This window comes from Dermacentor albipictus, chromosome 6 (genome assembly GCF_038994185.2).
Source record: "Dermacentor albipictus isolate Rhodes 1998 colony chromosome 6, USDA_Dalb.pri_finalv2, whole genome shotgun sequence".
NCBI classification, from domain to species: domain Eukaryota; kingdom Metazoa; phylum Arthropoda; class Arachnida; order Ixodida; family Ixodidae; genus Dermacentor; species Dermacentor albipictus.
The window spans coordinates 76,717,865-76,738,386 of NC_091826.1; the positions used below are offsets into that span (position 1 = coordinate 76,717,865).

General features: G+C 48.1%; 1 protein-coding gene across 2 annotated transcripts in view; it reads left to right on the forward strand.

Annotated features, from left to right (window-relative positions):
- LOC135897119 (calcium-activated chloride channel regulator 1-like) overlaps positions 1-20,522 on the forward strand; it is a 182,516-nt gene that overhangs the window by 125,178 nt on the left and 36,816 nt on the right. For both annotated transcript variants that reach the window (XM_065425684.1, XM_065425685.1), the window contains exons 12-13: positions 3,151-3,418; positions 10,044-10,220. In XM_065425684.1, the coding sequence (XP_065281756.1) occupies positions 3,151-3,418; positions 10,044-10,220 (445 nt within the window). The remainder of the gene's footprint in view (positions 1-3,150; positions 3,419-10,043; positions 10,221-20,522) is intronic.

Below are 20,522 nucleotides of genomic sequence, written 5' to 3' on the forward strand. Positions count from 1 at the left end.
AGGCCGTCCAAGGCCACTGAGTTTGTCGCCGATGCGTGCGCTCCTCAGTGCGCCTGCTAGATGGCCTCTGTTGGCTCGTTCCCCTCCTCGCTCCGCGCGCACGCTCTCTCTCTTACGCGCTCGCTCACGCATCGCTAGTGCTCGGTTCCTCCACTGGGCCCTGTGCGGGTTTGCGCGCCACAAGTAGAGGGGGCTCGGTTGCGCCAGTTTTGCCGTGTTTCGCGTAGTCCTTCACTTGTAGATACAAAAATCTGCCTTCTAGAAGTATCAAGTGGAAAAGGAGCGGTAAGGCACTGCGGAGGTGCGCGATGCGTACCAAAGTGGCGAGGCAGGAGGAGGCCAAGCGACGGGCCGACGAGATAAGCATGGCCCAGCAGCGGTAGGCGAAGCGGAGGGCCACCGAACGGGCCACCGAGGCCAAGCGTCGCCGATTGGAAGGCCACCACTTGCGGGACGCAGACTCGCACTTTCGGAAGCACATTGCCGAAGACAAATTAGGTGCGCCGTGTCAGATCTGAGAGCGCCTCCAGTTCCCATACGACGTCGTCAGGCATGTCGTGGCCCGCGAAAGTGCGTGGCAGACCTCAAGTGGGCGTGGCAGGGTGGACGTGATTGCGTTCGCGCTTTGGACAACGCACACGCGAGCAAGGCTCCGCATTGTGTCTGATGGTCATCAAGGACGGTTCCTTCCATAATTCCTTCCTCTGTTCATAATTGCCCGCGTTTGCCAGAAATAGAACAATAGAAGCAATATTATTGTGGTTTAGGTAATGGTTACAAATATGGGGCTTTTGCATGCCGGACCCACGACCTGATTATGAGGCACGCCGTACACTGTAAACGGAAATAACTCCGAGGTGGGAGTATACTGCTTGTCCTCTAGCGACCCCCCGGTTCGGAGTTTATTATGCTCCGTATGATCGGAGTAGAATTTTTCCTCCGTACGAGCGGAATTTTTGCGTGGAATTATGGGAGTTTTTTCTGTCTTTTTTTATTTTTTGCTTTGCAATTGACGGAGTTTTTTCGAGGTGCAACGGGAGTATAAAAAGAGGCATCGCGTCAGTTTGCGCGAACATGTTTACATGCAGAGGCTGCTGGTCAAATTTCGAAATACGCACACGAGACCGCGTCATATTTGATCAAACAAGTCAATGAAAGCACATATATCATGACATACATAAACATTCCAAAAACGCCCAATGCAGAAATTTGAAAGACATCCCACGTACACGCGATACTCAAGAGGCAACGGTGCCAGTATATATAGCCACGATACTGTATTCCTCGGAACCGCCAAGGGAGCTGCTGTGCTGTTTTCATAATTACGACTCACATGCTCGTTCATACGAGATCTGCCTCTTTGAAACTAACAGAATACCTTAATCAACACAAAACTGTTAATTCAAAATAGTGAGAGAAAAAAAGTTAATGGCGTTATTTTTCAAAATTATCATGCCATTCTGTGAGTGCTGAAGCGACTTCGCACACTGCCGGCACTCGCGGCCAAAAAGTAGTGCGTTAGTTACAGTAAGCTAGAAAAATGTAATTGCATGTGCTGCATAGCAAAATTACATGTTTTCGATATAGTGGTAGCGTAGCAAGAAATTATTACGTGTGAGCATGACCCGCAGCAGCCGACGTAACACCGAAAAATGCGCAGACATACATTTTATACACCGCACTACTTGCTCTGAGTCCAAGCAATCTGTCTCGGTTGCGAAAAGGAGCTACATAGCTGATCTGTTGAGTGAATCCCTAAACTCGTAGCCAGCAGGCATGCGTCTAAATCAGTGTCTCGGATATAGCGTAATGTTAATGCAATATCGGAAGCAACGACGTGACCAAAACCTATATGCGCGATAACAATTCGATTCACATCGCTCAATAAGAAGCATTATTTTGAGCACACATATATACTTACGTCCTACCGTTTTTCTTCGGGCAAGGATATCCGTTCACAGATAAATAAAAACAGTTGCTTGAACTCTGGTCTTTCTCACTGGCAACACAGCACCGCAACGAACTTGGGTTACGCCATTCATGCGCGACTAGCACGGATGTCGTCGCTCGAACAGTGGCTGCTGTTGCCATTGCTACGCGGTCCTTACAAACATTACACCGGGCGTTGTCAGCATGTACTCAAAAGGACATAGAAGTCGCATTTCACGTACTGAAGAACACAAGACAGGGTGACGCAGCACGGAAACACAGCCAGAACGTGAGCCGACTTCACGAGCCAGTGAACAGCTTCGAGGTATACCTAAGCCTTTTTCCGCACTTGAAAACGTGGTTCTTGCAATCATCGTTGTCAGCAAAGTGATCACAGCTAATGTACTTGAAGCTGAGATACAGTGAGCTTCAGGCATGCCTATAAAACTTTCTGGAAGGAGATACGGGAAACAAATTGACGAAACGCTGTCACGGAACGACACTTTACAGACGTAAACAAACCGTCAGCCATGAGCACTGCCCGCTCCGCCGAACGCGCCCGGTCGCTGGCGAGGCGCACAGCCTCATGGGAAGCGCCACGTGACTAACCTGTATCGGCGGAGGGGAGTTTTTTAAAACTCCCTGTCGGAGTTTCACGGGAGAACAAAATTTTTAAGCGGAGTAAAATCGCGTCATGTCGCCTTAATACTCCCGCAGCTAGCCAGCGGGGTGAAACGAGGGAATGGCGCTGTTTTGCTCCCATACATCGGAGTAAATATTTGAGGAGGGGAGGTTTTAGGGCACATCACCTCTTAAAAACTCTCAGCTGGGTTTATTTTCGTTTACAGTGTAGTGGTGGACTTCGGATTCATTTTGATCACCTGAGGTTTTTTAAGGTGTCCCGAATATCACGGGACAATATCACGGAATGTCAGGGAATGTCATCTGAGGTGTCACGGAGCGCAGGGGTTTTTGCATTTCGCCCCCCCCCCTATGGAAATGCGGCCGGCGCGGCCGAAATTTCATCCCGCGACGTCGTGCTTAGCAGTGCAACACCACATCCGCTAAGGTGTGTGTGGTTTAGGTATTGGTTATGTGACTGACTGACTGACTGGCTGCCTGACCAAATAAATGACTGATTGCGTGACTGAGTGAGTTACTGACCGAACGAGCAACTGATCAACTGATTGACTTACTGGTTGACGTATTTTATATTTCAAGGCGGGGTCATGGATGCTTCAAGTGAACAGCTCAAGCACGGACCAAGTCAAAGTCAACATCCTGGTCGTGTCCGAAGTCAGAGACCCTACAAAGATGCCGGTATTGGCTTCATGTGAAGGACCAAAGAAGCCGGTTCGCGCACCTGATGAAGCAGTCATAGAAGTCTATGTGTGGAAAGGGGGGAAAGTTGTCATTGGCGCGAAAGTTATGGCGGTGGTGATCAACACACAGGGGATTTGGTGCATTCCACTGTTTGACAACGGTCATGGTAAGAGCCTCGCTGAAATAATTTGTTCTCGTTAAACTTGGCACATAGCGCTGCGCATTTAATATATTGATATAGTATGATGCTTGTTTTACAAAAAAAAGATACAGACAAAAAATCACATCGACAAGATCCAACCTGGCATTCCATTATGAAAGGAGGACTTATTGGCTGCAGCTAGCCCTTCCCACAACCGCAGCACAAATTTCGATCCGCGCCTCTAATCGCACAACTTTTTTTTCTGCTAACAGGGATGCTCAATGCAGGGGTATTTGAACTAATGCCGCCCAGATTCCTCGAACTATCCGGTAGGCTGTAGTACGCACACAACCATGGTGGCGTACGTAAAATGTCTTTCGCGCTCTGCGAAGGGTTTATGGGACCTCGGGTAGAGAAATGGCGTAGACAAATACACAAGTTTCATTTATTTGTGCATTAGCAATCGTAGTTGTTAAACCTATGTTGCGGCTGTTTTTCGCTCCATGTTCGGGGTGGGTACGTTTGTTTTCTACTGGAGATTTTAGAACTAAGGTGCGGAAATGATCCCACCCCCCCTCCACCCTTGCATGATGGTGCCCGGGAATGTCCTGCATCGCTCCAGCCTGCTGCAGTCATAAATTGCTGAGGCTCCTGAACTTGTCTCATTGCCGGACACGCTTAGAAATAGTAAAATCGGTCCGGTACCCCTGTGTCTCACTGCCCGAGTTTCTTCGCACCTGTTTTGCATCCTCATCATGTCGAATGCAGGAAAGCCATAGGCAATAACTGTGTGCTATTCAGATGAATTAAATGGATTAGCGCCGGCATTAGCGTCAATCCCCCGACACCGAGGTCTATTTTGTGTCCCTGCCGGTGGTTGCAACGAAGTCATAAATTGTGTATCGCGCCACCACAAGCAGCGCTGCTTTCGTCGACAGAAAAATATTTGCTGTCTACGCTGACGTTCAGTGGCGTAGCCAGAAATGTGGAAGACGCAAGGCAACAGGTCTGGGCTGCATGAGGGATGTTGCAGCATTTCCCACTTGAACTTTGCCAGTTTTGTATTACCACATCAGCGATGTGGGAACGGGCAATGTCGTGAAGCAAGATGTCCCCAATGCTCAATTTTCCACGTCGTTTGTTCTTAATTGCGAACGCAGCCGATCCGATCTTTCAGTATATCTGAAACGATTTAGAGTCTCTCCAGGTTTAGAAAATTCTATCAACAGTGGCCCCTAACGATCTAAAAAGAAGTCACCGCTTTTCCGGCATAAATGACGGCCTTTGTTTACCTTGGGAGTGATGAATTCAAAAGTTTCCACTGTAAGCTTTGCCGTAGTGTTTCAGGCTAGTAGTAGCGGCACCATGAGTCATCCCCGGTCACAATTGCAGACAAAAAGTCGTCACCCTCATCTGGGGTTCTTTGACGTGCACTTAAATCTAAGTACACGGGTGTTTTCGCATTTAGCCTGCATCGAAATGCAGCCGCCGTGACCGGGATTCTATTCCCCTGACCTCGTGCTCAGCAGCCCAACACCATAGCCACTGAGCAACCACGGCCTTTTCAATTGTGTAGGGGGTGATTGCATGGTGGCTTTGGCCCGGCCATGGATCGTCTTTGTAACTTTCTTGTGCTTCTTTGAACAGTTTGCTACAATGCTTCACAGTGGCCAATGACACGCAATGTTCAACGCATACGGCAGCTATACGGCAAATAATTTCTTTTTGGGAAACATCTTCATTTGTCAAAAACCTCACGACACCAAGCTGTTCAACTTTTGAAGTGTCCATTATGTCACGCAACCATATTCAACCCCGTGTATGAGAGCATTAAAGAACATTTAACCTCACCTCTGCATGTCACTTGTAAATGAGATGCGTATGTGCTACGCGCATGCCTCGAAAATAATGAACCGAACCATTATTGCGCGGGGCGGGTTGTCTCACTTTCATTTGACTCGCCTTCGTACATTAGAAATGCAAAGATACCATGGAATATACAAATGTGAAGATACAGCTTGCGAGGCAAAAAATTGTCACTGGAAACAATGTTCAATGCGCATATGCACAGAACCTCGCAACAAGATATTTAAATATACGCATAAGTCACCAATAAATCTACGTACCTAAGAAAAAGCCACTATATATTATGCGTCAAACAAGCCAAATAGGTTGCGCAACTACAGATTCACAGATCACAGCACCCCCTCCCTCCCCCACTCCCAAAATGTATCGCGTGCGACGGAAGGCGGCGCGCTTCCTCCCCGCTTTTCTCCCTTGCGCACACAAGATTCAGCCACCATCGTCGGCTCACCCCGTTCCTCCCCGCACGCTTTCACTCGCACATAGAGCGTGCGGCGCGCGGTCACGATGTTATCGCCCTTGGCCGTTATTTATACGGAACATGAGGGCAACGACAGGAATGTGCCTGGATTCTTCATAGAGTTCCTATCGCAATAATAAAATTGTGTGTGTGGGTGGGGGGCGGCGAAATAGAATAACACGAAGGAAAGCATGTTAGCTACAATCGAATGCCTACTTTGGGCACCTAGTATGGCTACCGAAGGAATATCGAAGAAAACGTGGGACGCTTGGTCCACAGAAAACCATACGCGTACTGCTCGGTATCCTACACCGGCGAGACAAAATTTTCCGAGTGCTGGCGGCGAACGACTATGCATTGTTTCTTTTTCTAGTCTGCTAGCCAGAAAGCGTCCAAAACTCTGCCAGGCGAAAATGCAGTCGGCCAGAGAAAAACAAACGCGCATCCCAGTGGGCCGCGCGGTTATCGATGCAGCACGAGAAAAACGCATGCGCTCTGGCTGGATCGGCATCCCACGGGTTGCGAGAAACAAAAAGAAAAAGAAATGAGAAAGAGGCTCAATATATCCTGGCGAATAAAAGTCTAGGTAGAAAAATAAATAAGAACTTAGTTACAATGGTGGCTTTAGTGTCTTGACATGGATGCTTTGGCGCAGGTGAAAAAAAATTTTTATATTCTTTTCTGTGACCTGAGGGCATAAATGAACCACCGCAACGCTTTGTCTCATCGGACCTCGCTGCGTGCTTTGTCAACTTGTCTGATAGTGTGTTGATTTGGCTTGTCTCGTTGTATGGCCCGATGTACGACTTTAGAAAAGTCGATGCACCTTAGGCGTCAAATGTTTACAACAGCATTAAACCCACAAAGTTCCGGAATTGAAAATCTAAAGCACGACTTTGAAAATGTCAATGGACCTTTCGCATCAAAATGTTATGAGAACTTTATACCCACAGCGTTTCAGAATTGAAATCCAAGCGCTCCGTAGATTCCGCGGCCTCCGCGAGATGCCGAGACGAGCCCGCTCGCCTTCAAAACGCCCTTGAAGTTTTGTGCCCGGTGGGGCTCCTTGCGTTACGATATGTGACTCCCGATGCATGGGCGTTGCCCCGAAATCCAGCCCGATTTAGCAATGTTCGAGCTAAAATGCCTTTTCGAGCGTGAATTAAGGACATTCTAGACAAAATCGAGCATGCTTTCTGGCGCCGGGAGTTGTTTTAGTCGGCGGCACATGATAGCACGAAAAAATTTCGGGGGGGGGGGGCTGAAGCCCCATAAGCCCCCCCCCCCCCCCTGGCTACGCCCCTGCTGACGTTGATAAGTTTCTGTACCACAAACTTGTTTTCCTAGACATGAAACAAGGAGAAAATAGGTACAAGTCTTATACAATGACTAAATATGCGAAAAGCTGAAATGAAGTTTTTGTGAAGCGGGTAGAGCAGTCAGGCTTGTCTCTTCCTCTTCCCTTTTGACACTCTGCGCCATCTGGCGATGCCACCGTGAAGTTCGCGCACCCTAATGGCGGAAATACAGGGATCGAGGTCGGCGTCAGCGAGGTTAATTAAACAGCGCCACATACCGCGGGGCACATGCACTGTGCTACACACACCCTAGTTGCAGCATTTTACACAGCTGCTAAGTGTTTCGAACACAACTACATGCTGAGCACACCGCGTATAGTTACGGTAATATAAACCGATGTCAAAAACAATTGGCGTCAATGAAAAATGCATCGCACTGAAAGTTGTCATGTGGATGTCCTGCCCGGCCTCGACTCCTCCCTGCCACCAAAGAAAAATAAAGAAAAAGGATATGCACGTGGGTGTTTCACCACAGAGAAGGAGTCAATGCGCAAAGGAAACGAATAAAGAAGTGAAGGACGCCACCCGCAGTGGCTTTCGTGAATGTCACATCACGGCGACTGGGTTTAAGCACATCTTTCACACCTATCTCAAGTGGGGAGGAGATCGCTAGTGGTACCTTTACACATCCTTTATTGCTCCGTGGTATAGCGCGATTGATTCTGTGATTTAGTTTATAGTCGCCAAATTAAAAAAAAAACATTATATGGGGTTTTGCGTGCCAGAACCACTTTCTGATTATGAGCCACGCCGTAGTGGAGGACTCCGGAAATTTCGACCACATGGGGTTCTCTAACATGCACCTAAATCTAAGTACACGCGTGTTTTTCGCATTTCGCCCCCATCGAAATGCGGACGCCTGGGCCGGGATTCGATCCCGCGACCTCCGTGCTCAGCATCCCAACACTATAGTCACTGAGCAACAACGGCGGGTAATCGCCAAATTTGGTGCAGCAGTTATCATCAAAAGTTGACATACGAGACTAGCATAGAGAAATGAAAAATAATTTCTTTGACGTGGTATTCACATGACTAACGTAACATGTTTTGTTGTTGTTTTTGAGTTGCCGCAGCCCTGCTAATTTTCGGGTATTTACTTTGTCGCATCTAATCTATATGTTTTATTTTTCCATGGTAGGTTGTCGCAGAGTATGAAATATGAAAATAGTGCAAGCGCCATTTATTTATCACGGTTTTGCAAACAATAATTCAAATTACACTTAACCACTCTTTTACGGTAAAAAACGCTGTTGAGAATGCTGCTGTGAACACGCGAGAAAATTCTAGAAGTAACACATGGCTTCAAGACAAAGCAAACCTAATACCTTGCGTGATCATATCGCTTGACTTTTCTTGCGCTATACTTAATCTCTGAACCATTTCCACCTATCACAACCGCGATAACATCAAAAGAGGATTGACTAGCTATAGACGTCTACCAGTAGCTACGCGCCTGCATTTCAGCAATTTTTTTCAGAAAACGGTGTTCTAGTCCGTTCCATCGACGGTTACTTCGCAGGCCCCGGAAGCTTTCGTCAGACGGCCCAGTTTTGGCCATTGAGAATGTAGCGTTCACGACGGTAGCAAGGTTTAAGACTTGCGCTGAAACTTCTCGGAGAGTACTCCAGCAATGCACGTGGGCAGCGCGATGGAATCGATGCGGCATACGAGGTGGCAGTCGCCTCGGAGCAGAACTAGCAGCCTGCAAAGGCGTCTCGAAACACGGGGGCAAGGACGAGACGAGATCGACAGATAACCGTTCCAGTCAGCTTCACCTTTATTGTCTCTTACGCTTAAGTTATTGTGCGTCGACTTAATTTCTCCTTTTTTTTGCACCTCATTTCTGTTATTTCCTTTTCACAGCAGAATGGACTGTCATAGTGTTTGCTACAAAACTTGTTAGGGAAAATGCCGGCGTTGCCACCAATGCCCTGCCATGAACCCGTGGTTATAACCCGCGTATTTATGGAATCTTTGTATTTTTCAGCTTCAATTTCGTTTATTTGACAATAATTAATTTTTATGGATTTCCAAGCACTCATATAGCTCTTTGAAAACAGCAAGGCGATTAGCCTGGGCGATCACGCGTAATCACCGCGAGACGTTGCATTATTATTAGTGAAATGACTTTGAGACAATCTAAGGCCAAAATGCGCTGTTCAGGCAAATCCACGCACCAGCCACAGCGATCATGCCAGCCGATCTCTTATGCTCGCGCCTCCCATAAACACCTCCCGACAGTAGCGCCTCAGTCCTCTCAATATATTTGTCGGTAAATTGATTCGGACGGTGCCTCACTCGCGTCTGAAGAACCCTTCGGGATGAGACAGTTATGCCAGATTATGCCATGACGTACTGGTCTATTTTCTCTGACATGTCGACCAGCCGCGGTTGATTAGTGGCTACCTGGTGGGAGGCTTAGTAGCACGAGGTCGCGGGATCGGATCCCGGCCGTGGCTGCCGCATCGACGGCGGAGAAATGCGAAAAAACCCGTCTATTTAGATTTAGGCGCAGTTTAAAGAACCACGGGTGGTCTAAATTTCCGAAGTCCACCACTACTGCGTGCCTCGTAATGAGATCGGGGTTAGAACACGTAAAACCACATAATTTATATTTTTTTGCCAAACTTAGCGCTTTCGCATCCACAGTGTATTCCATGACCTTGAAATGCCTATGCGTCTGACTGGTTTCGACGTTGATACCGAGACTTATCACGGAGGCCATTACGGCGGTGCTGGCCGTATGTATACGCCACGATTGTGTCATTATCGTGGCAATAGTAAACTTGCGACGCTAAATATCCTATATACCTGGGAAGAACCGAAATAGACTTGCTGTTGTTCGGAATAGACAAGCAACCTTGTGCAACAGACGACGTCGCATAGCTACACAATACGGACTTGCTTTCGTGTAAGTGTAGGCAAATGCTGTGTGCGCGTTCACCAGCTCTTGCTCCTAAATTCGCAGATACCGACTTATTCAGCAATGACGGTGTCTACGGTGGATACTTCACGCACTTCACGGGTGCGGGACGGTACTCTATCTTTGCTTACATTTACGGAGACAGCAAGACCAGGCACGCGCACCGAATTCGAGGCTTCCCTCCTGAATCTACTATCACCGTTCATAATCATCCCCGACCCGGTGAGTTCGTCATTTGTACGTTTTTGTGAGATAATTACGTCTCTCTCGTTTGCGTTTATTACGATAATGACTAGCGAACTACACCCGGACACGTATGTCACAAATGTGTTTAATCTTGCTTTAAAGGCAATCTTTGCACATTTACCGCCGACTGAAAAGCGATACTCGGCGCATGCGGCGCTGCGGGCGCTTTTCGTGGCACTGGTCAGTGCCGCGAAAGGTTCCCGCCTTTCAAGGGATACGAAAAAGTGTCGACTCGGAGTCTCCAGAGTCGCACTCGGCGTCCGAAAAGTGTTGGCAGGTGCCCGTGGTATGAGCATTGCGTTTCAATCGCTGAGAACTGCGCTTACATGCGTACAAACTAAGACAACTTGCGCGTGCAAACGAAGGTCGTTGAAGTTTTCCATGCCAATACAGAGGGAAAACTGCACGAACCACGGTACGAAGCGCCTGGAACTCATTAGTCTCTTTACCGGTGTTGATTTAAAGGTGGGACGACCAAGGAGGAAGTTGTGTTTGTTTTAGTACAGTTTGCCTTTTGTGGTGGTTTTGAAATAAAGGAATACTGTGTCTTACCGATAATCATTACAAAGAGCCCTTGAAAGCGTTCACCATGGGTAATAGACAGCGTTTATTGTGGCCAGGTATATCGCCTTTCACAAACGACAAGACCATCAGAAATATGCATATATCTACGGTTTCGAAACGACCATAGGAATAATGCAGCAGCGGCGTAGCATTCTCATGTGTAAAACAGCGCCAAAAAGGACAGAGAACTAGCCAGTAAAGGGCGATCACTAATTAGCGAATGGTATATTCACGAATCACGAATTAGCGAAATGGTACATTCCGGATATCGTTGCTTTGTCTGACATTCAAGCATAAATAGATCAATGATATTGTTTTTATTCCTTGATACCTTTGAAAAAGTTCCCACTGTTGCAGATGTATCAGATGGCAACTGTAATGTCTGTTTATATGACGTATTTCTTATGCTTCTACTTGTTGCGATTTAGCTTCCACGGAATCGCGTGCGGTTTCCGCAAACTGGTGCATGTGTTTAATGTAGTCTATAACTATGTTTTCTGTATATCTGTAGATGGGGTCGAGGATTCGTCAGGCCAAGTGGTCTTTGACCTCGACCTCATGTTAGGCACTGTATAAGGAGCGAAATAAATTAAAAAAAGAAAGGTGACTTTTAGTAAAACGTACTGACCGATGGTGGTGAATGATTGCGAGAGCATGCATTAGCCAACTACACCAAAGCCATGAGTTGAAGGCTAAGCAATTTCAGCGCATAACAAATGTTTCCCTGACAGCCAATACATATCCACCGTTAAACGCCGTCAATTAGCTTCAACGACACCTACCGTCATTTATGATAGCCTTTTAAAGTCAAAGTCACTTTAGACAAAATGGATGTCATTTATAGGTAGCGTAACTCACAGTCGTGTGATGATAATCAACAGATGACCAAATGCGTCTGTTATATTGAAAGGCGCGAGAGGAGTTTGCATGAAGAGGTGAACGAAGCTGGGCTGGCTCGCGCCCGGTACTGTGCACTCATTTCGCTAAGCGATACCTTTGCATTTTTGATCTTGTAATTAAACGCGCTACATCGTCACAACTGTGTTGAAAGGTGTGCGGTAGGCCACCTACTACCTAGTGCTAGCTGACGGACACAGTTTGCGAACGACGCAAGCACAAAAGTACTAGCTTTGCCACGGCCGTCGACTTGCGGGTGGACTTGGCAACACTAAATAAATGAACTCAAACGGAGACACCCAACAACCATCCGCGAGGGCCTCTCGTCACCGCCACAGGGAGCCGTGGACCATCACAGGAAAGCCCGTCAACGACTTGGATAAGTGGTCCGAATGCTACTAGCGAGTTGTCTAGCGTTTTGTGCTTCCTTGATTTTGCTGCATTACTATGGTTTGAGAAACATGAAGACTCTTTGACAACCTGGGAACTACTTGTGGAAGAAGTTGAGAAATGCGTTGGCGGCCTAGAAACGAAGAAGAAACGCGCGGAGCAGACGTTGTGGCAGAGGGTCCAAGTCACCGGGGATGCTTGGAGAACATGCGTTGAAGAGATACTGAAACTATGCATGTCGGTGGATGTCCAAAGGGCGAAAGAAGACATGGTGGGCCATAGTCTCAAAGGTATATTGCCGAGGATTTTTGCCCCTTCCTCATCGACAAGGACAGTCTGGTATCAGTAGCTGACGTGATCAATCAAATCTTCAAGGCCCTTAAACACGTTGCATCACTTCGAAGTTTGGACGTCTGGCCGACGTCACGGTCGACGGTCGCCACCGTCGATGTATGCCATGATTCACTACCTGCTGACCTTTCCTCCACCATTCGTCTTGTACGCGAGGAACCACGTCGGCATGCTTCTGTTTCTGTGCAAGCTAAATACGCGCAGTGTCATATACCATCCACAACTATCCTTGCTGCGAGTTTCGACGAGCGCAGCTACTCCAACCACGAGCCTCGCTAAGGGTTCATTACCAATGGCCTGTAACGTCGAGCCGCCTTATGCACACCGTGGCAGTTACAGGTACAACCGTCGACCGTCTAATTTCATTCTAGAATGGGAAACTGCCTGCCGGCTACACCCACAATACCTTGACTTTTCGTATGTCGCGTCAACGCCCCGTGTGCTACCAGTGCGGCTTTCGTGGACACATCACCCAGTTCTGCGCTACGCGAAATCGCCCACGTACGACATTTTCCGAGCGATCTACGACATTCCCACGGCGAAGCCAATGGCCTGATCACACCATCTGGCCTTCAGATTGAAATTCCCAGCAGTCCGTGCACCGGCAGAACGTCCGTAGTGACCCTCTCGCCTCTGTTTGAAGCCTGACGCCACCTACTACGTGCATGGTCCCAGCGGCAGCTTTTGTATCACCCACTGGGGAACTAGCCTGCGCGTCCGATGGAGGTAAGGTAGCTTGACGTATCGCATTACACACAAGTAGGCGTCCGGAAGCTTCGACGTTTCAAAACAAGGTTCAAGTGCTTGTTGACGATGTTCCCACAATGGCTCTGATAGACACCAGAACAACTGTTTCTGTTAAGAGTTTAGTTTTCAGGAAATAACTTTACCGAAAACATACCTTTTATAGGGACAAGCCTACTACGTTTCGTGCAGTAAGCTGCGCGTCTTTGTGTCTAGTCGGTGTATGTACCGTGTCTGTGTGTGGCTGGGTAGGCCCTCAAGGCAGAATTAGCAGCACTTGCTCATTCCCCGCATGTCGTTGCCCTTGGCATCTACTCGTTGCAAGAGTGCCGTGCGATACTGAACTGTGCAGCAGGGAAAGTCCTATTGTCCGCTCTCGCCCAGCAGCCTCCCTGTCGAAGCGACCACCTCGATGTAATAAAAGGTTCTGCTCTTCCGCCTTGGTCCACGACCAGCATGCTAATTACTGGATCGACCACCAACCCGAGTACAGGTTAATTCGACATTGTGATTGAGCCATTGCCCTTGCATAGTATGAAGAAAAACATGTTTGCGCCTCACTGCCTTGTTTGGCTTGCTAGCGGAAAATAATAGTTATGGGTGGTGAACTGTAAAGCCGAGTCAGTCATGCTCCCGGAGAGTACGCGCATTGCACTACTTTAACCAGGAGTGTGGCATGTACATTCCAGCCCTAACCAACTGCGCCAAGTCTGATGGTGCTGTGTCTCCGTGACAGAATTGGAGTTTTTAAAAACGATTAGCACGACTCTTCCCTCGCAGGAGTGCAGAGCTTCAGTTACATTGTTGGCTATACAAGTTAAAGTATTTGATTTTGCACAGAAAGCACACGGAACTCAGGTACCGAGCTCGCACACTCGTCGCAAGATTGACACCGGATGTGCGTATCCTCTCCGGCAGAAGCCTTACCGAGTTTCCGCGTCGGAGTGCAAAGTCATTTCATAGCAAGTCATCGAGATGCTGACCACCTGCGTTATACAAGAATCGTCGAGTGCCGGGGTTGCGCCTGTTATATTCGTTAAGAAAAAGGCCAGGTCATGGAGGTTCTGTATCAACTGCCAACGTCTCTACTCCATAACCAAGAAGGACGTCTACCCAGTTCCTCGCATTGATTTCTTTAGCGACTACTTACATTCGGTGCCTTATTTTTGATCAGTAAACTTGCGGTCCAGGTACTGGCAAGTTCCTATGAATTTGACTCACAAAGGAAAGACAGCTTTTGCAACGCCAGGTGGCTCGTTGAAATTTAATATGCCGTTCGCTTTGTGTAATGCCCCCGCAACGTTTAAAAGACATATGGACACAATTTTGCGGGGCCTCAAATAGGAAATATGTTTATGTTATCTGGACGATGCGGTGATCTTTAGCCAAGCATTCGAGGAACATAACCATCAACTTGATCTTGTTCTAATCTGTCTGGAGAAAGCTGCACGGACACTGAACTAAGAAATCTTTTGGAGGACGCGAAACACTGGCTTTGGGACACTTTGGGGAGGCTCTAGAACGGATCCGCAGAAAGCCGCCGTTGTCAGCAACTTCAAGAAGGCTCAATTTCTTCGGAACCTGCGAAGTTTTCTGGGCCTGTGCTCATACCTCCGCCACTTTATTTCAAATTTTGCTCCTAGGGCGCAACTACTGACTGACTTGGTGCAAAAAGACGTGCCTTTCACTGGACACAGGATTCTGACTCTCGATTTACGCAAATAAAGTTGATGCTGACATCGGGGCCGGGTGCCACTTCGATTCTTTTGTTCTTGTACACAGAAATGCATACCAATGCCAGCAGAATTGGCCTTAGGGAACTGCTCGTGCAACGTCGTAACAATGTTGAACTCGTGGTTATTTATGCAAGCCGTTCATTGAGCAAGGCAAATCGCAACTATATAGTGACAGAACAGGAGTTCCTTTCAGTGGTTTTCGCCATTCGCGTGCTTCGCCGATGCTTATATGGCCGTTGTTTCACAGTCACCAGCTACCATCATTCCCTTTGTTGATTGGTGGGCCTACGTGACCCCTATGGCCGACTTGCGCCATGGGCTCTGCGCTTACAAGAGTTTGACTTGGTACTACGCTACAAAAGCGGTAACCGCCACACAGAGACTGACTGCATATCGCGCCTACCTCTTCCTACGACTGAGTGCGAAGCCGAGACCTTCGATCAGTATATCGACGCTACCGACGCCCCGTTCCCTGATCTCGCGACATTCCAACACGCACAACCTGACGACCGTGGCTTAGATCCCCTGTTCGCCTATGTGAAAGAGCATGCCAACCCAAGATGTTTCGTAATCCATGACGACATCCTCTATAAGAAAAATTATTCAGGCCAAGGAGCCCACCCACTTTCTGTCGTTCCACGCACTTTACGTTCGCACGTTCTTCGCTTCACGCCCAATGGCGGAACGGCGGAACCTGCGGCTTAATAGGCTTTGTCCGAATGTTTCACCGCCTCCATCAAAAGTTATACTGGCGCAAGATGCGACATGACACGAAAAACAATTGACCGCCTTTCCACTACTGTGAGGAGAGGTGCAAGTGAAGTTCGGGATCCGCGGCTTCTCCGTTGTCGTAGCGCCTCGGCTTCACGCTCCCTCACGGCGAGGTAGGCACGTCGACGACGAGCCTTTTCTCGAGCGAGTTTCCGCGGCGTTCATAAACCACCACCTGTTTTTCAGCTGAACGCACGACGTGCCGCCCACACCCACTGCCGTTCCTTCAACGCAGCCTACTCTTCGGGCAAACGAACCAAATGCGGCCTCCCCTTCTGAGTGCAAGGCCTAAACTGGCGGGAAATGGCGGGCGCCGAGGGAAGAGAAGACGCGATCACACCCTTTCCGTCCCCCTCCTGAGATGCCTGTGATTGGCTCCAGTCACAGGCGTTGTAATGATTGGAGTCGGGCATGAATTAGATGGTAGCTGGCCGATGCCGTCGTCCAACTCATTCACGCTGAGGACATTGTTGAAGTGAGAGACTTGTTCCCATCGAGAACGAAAACTATTTGTTTATTTGCAGTATATACATGCGGACGTTGCAGTTCATCAGCCTAGCATGACTGCGACAGAAAAGCACACTGAGGAGCCGCGCAACAGCTCCTTAAATACACTCTGCCCTCCCTAGATCCCTAGGTGAGGGAAAACGTTCGACCAGAGTCGTCGTAGCCGAGCCGCCTTTGAGCGGGAGGGCTTACACACAAACACTTCCGCACAGGTTTCACTGCCTCCACCAAGGTGAGGTGGTCTTCGCAGAAATGGGTCTTGCGTCTTGAAAGGCGCCTGGGACGGTGCCGCCAAATACATTCCCTCGGGAACTACCCTACTCCCGACAGACCAGGTCGGTGGTGGCCAGTTCACTAACAAAGCTTGGTTGGTCGATCTCGTCTCGGCATTCCGGCGACGAAGAGTCACTGACTCGGCGTATTGTCCTCCTCACACAGTGAGTCGCCGCAGCAGACATCGTGACACCAAGAAGCTGCGGAACGACGGCTTGTTTTCCTTTCAAAGGTTGCCTCCACAGTAGACCTAGTGGCGCCGTTTGCCTGCAGACTGACGGTTGGTTCCTAGAAAACGCCAGCCCCGCTGCTGCAGCTGGCTGAGAAAACTTTGCATGTCGGCACCTCTGCAGGGCCTTCCTAACAGCGTCCAATAATAGGAACAATGACAACGTCACAAGAGTCCCACGAATGCGCCTCCCAGACTTCATCCTGTGCCGCCTCCAAACTCTGCCTTCGAGGCTGTTGGTGTCGATCTACATTGCCAATTTCCGTGATCAGACAATGCCAATAGATGTGTAGTCGTCTGTACCGACCATCTGAAGTGCTACGCAGAAACTGCGGCAGTACCTGCAGCAACGGCCTACCATGTATCGCAGTTTATGCTTCGCCTTATAACTCTATGCCACGGTCCTCAACGAGTCATCATCAGTGACCGTGGGTGCCAGTTCGCCGCCGACGATGTTGAGAGGATCCTGCGCCTGTCCACCTGCCAGGTGCACCGTGCCACTCCATATCACCCGCAGGCCAATGGTCTCGTAGAGCGCCCGAACAAGACGCTTGCGAACATGTTATCCATTTATGTTGACTACAAGCACAAAATAACTAAAGCCTACAACAACGTGAAGCACGAGACCACAAGTCGCCATCCATGTTATCTGCTTTACGCTCACTCTCCTCGCATCTGTGTCGACTCGATTCTTCCTTTTATGGCACACGTGGAAATTTCGGTTGGCATTCTAAAACTGGTACAGCACAACATAGAAAGAAACAAGCCGAGCCGGCCAGATAAAGGAACAGTGCGCTCTGTTCCTATATCTGCCCGGCTCGGCTTCTTTTCTTCCATTTTATGTTGCGCTGTACCACTTTTAGAATGGAATACAAACTCGCCCAGTCATCAACCGTAGTCGGTTGGCAAGACATTGTGCCGAGCACACGTCCGTCGCAACGCACGCCCCCGAACTCTGACATCTCAACAGCGCTCAAAGATCCGTCACGACGCCCGCCATCGGACCCTGTCCTATACTGCTTATACTGGTTCTAGACACCGGTCCGCAAAAGTGCTGTGTGTCGGAAGATCCATGTCCGCTACCCCATTCCACTCGTCATTGCCGAGCGCTTCAGTGACGTTATGTATGTTATCTCCAGCGTCGCAAGCAATGGTCACCGCTCCAGAAAGACACAGCTGACCCATGTCGCGTGCCTTAAGCCATTCTACCGTGGCATTCTGCACTGCTCGCCCAGCGGGCATCGTCTGCGAACTGGGAAGTGAAACGTGCGAGTATTCTTTGGATGACAAGGACAGCGAGGCTGGGCTGGCTCGCGTGCGGCGCTGTGAGCTGATTTCGCTGCGCGATAACCTTGCATTCTTCATCTTGAAGATTAAAGCCATCCATCGTCTGAATATTATCTGGTGCCTGCGCTGCCTCTAGCCCTTAGTTTTATAACAATCGCATTGCTGATAGCAGAGTATTGTTGACAGCAGGCTATCGAAGGCCATATGCTGATATTATGGCGTTCCATTATTTGCCGCTGCACACGTGTCAAAACTGCTTACGTAATAACCGCATGTTACTTTTGCTGCGAATCGGCGATGGGTAAAGTCAAAAGAAAATACACTATACTGGTAAGCGACTTCAATGCCAGGGTAGGCAAGAACCAGGCCGGGAGACAAGTCAGTGGGGGAATATGGCATATGGTCTAGGAATGGCAGGGGGTAGTTATTAGTAGAGCTTGCAGGACAGAAGAGTTTGTGGATAATGAATACCTTCTTCCGCAAGTGCGATAGCCGAAATTGGACGCGGACGAGCCTCAATTGCGAGATTAGAAATCAAATAGACTTTATTCTCTGCGCTAACCCTGGCATCATACAAGATGTGGACGGGCTCGGTATGGTGCGCTGCAGGGACCATAGGATGGTAAAAACTCGAATTAGTCTGGACATGAGGAAGGAACGGAAGAAACTGGCACATGAGAAGCCGATCAATGAGTTAGCGGTAAGAGGGAAAAAAGAGGAATTCTGGATCAAGCTAGAGAACAGGTATTCGGCTTTAACTCAGGAAGACGACCTCAGTGTTGAAGCAATGAGCGACAATTTTATGGGCATCAATAAGAAGTGTGCAATAAAAGCTGGTGCTATCGCAGGAGACAAAAGATGTGATCAAGAAACGCCAATGTATGAAAGCCTTTAAACCGAGAGCTAGAATAGAACTAGCAGAAATTTCCATGTTAATCAAAAAGCGTAAGACAACCGACATAAGGAAGTATAATATGGATAGAATACGGAAGAAGCCTAAAAACAGTGAATAAGAAACTGGTAATAGGCAAGAATCGGATGTATGGGTTAACAGACAAAGCCGGCAATATCATTACTAATATGGATGAGATAGTTCAAGTGGCTGAGGAGATTTATGTAGATTCATACAGTACCAGCAGCAACCACGAAGATAATGGAAGAGAGAATAGTCTAGAGGAATTTCAAATCCCACAAGTAACGTCGGAAGAAGTAAAGAAAGGCTTGGGAGCTATCCAAAGGGAGAAAGCAGCTGGGGAGGATCAGGTAACAGCAGATTTGCTGAAGTATCGTGGGCAGATTGTTCTAGAAAAGCTGGCCACCCTGTATACGCAATGGCTCATGACCTCCAGCGTACTGGAAGCTTGGAACAACGCTAACATAATCCTAATCCATAAGAAAGGGGACGCCGAAGACTTGAAAAATTATAGACCATCAGCCCTCTATCCGTTGCCTGCAAAGTATTTGCTAAGGTAATTGCAAATAGAATCAGGAACGCCTTAGACTTCTGTCAACCAAAGGACCAGTGAGGATTTCGTAAAGACTACTCAACAACAGACCATATTCCCACTATCAATCCGGTGATAGAGAACTCTGTGGAATATAACCAACGCTTATATATAGCTTTCATTGATTACGAGAAAGCGTTTGATTCTGTCAAAACCTCAGCAGTCATGGATGCATTAGGGAATCAGGGTGTAGACGAGCCGTATGTAAAATTAGTGAAAGATATTTATAGCGGCTCCACAGCCACCATAGTCCTCCATAAAGAAAGCAACAAAATCCCAATAATGAAAGGCGTCAGGCAGGGAGATACGATCTCTGCAATGCTATTCACAGCGTGTTTACAGGAGGTATTCAGAGACCTGGATTGGGAAGATTTGGGGATAAGAGTTAATGGAGAATACCTTAGTAACTTGCGATTCACTGATGATATTGCCTTGCTTAGTAACGCAGTGGACGAATTGCAATGCATGCTCATTGACCTGGAGAGGTGATGCAGAAGGGTGGGTCTAAATTTAATCTGCAGAAAACTAAAGTATTGTTTTACAGTTTCGGAAGAGAATAGCAGTTTACGATAGGTAGTGAGGCACTGGAAGTGGTAAGAGAACACGTCTACTTAGGGCAGGAAGTGACCGCGGATCCGGATCATAAGACTGAAATTATCAGAATAAAAAGAATGGGCAGGGGTGCGTTTGGCAGTCAATCTCAGATCATGAACAGCAGGTTGTCATTGTGCCTCAAGAGAAAAGTGTATAACAGCTGCGTCTTATTAGTACTCACGTACGTGGCTGAAACCAGGAGGCTTACGAAAGTGACCCTACGCAAATTGAGGACGACGCAACGAGCTGTGGAAAGAAGAATGATGGGTGTAACGTTAATAAATAAGAAAAGAGCAGATTAGGAATAGAACAAACGCGGGTTAATGATATCTTAGTTGAAATCAAGAAAAAGAAATGAGGATGGGCAGGAGGACATGTAATGAGGAGGGAAGATAACCGATGGTCATTAAAGGTTACAGACCAAATTCCA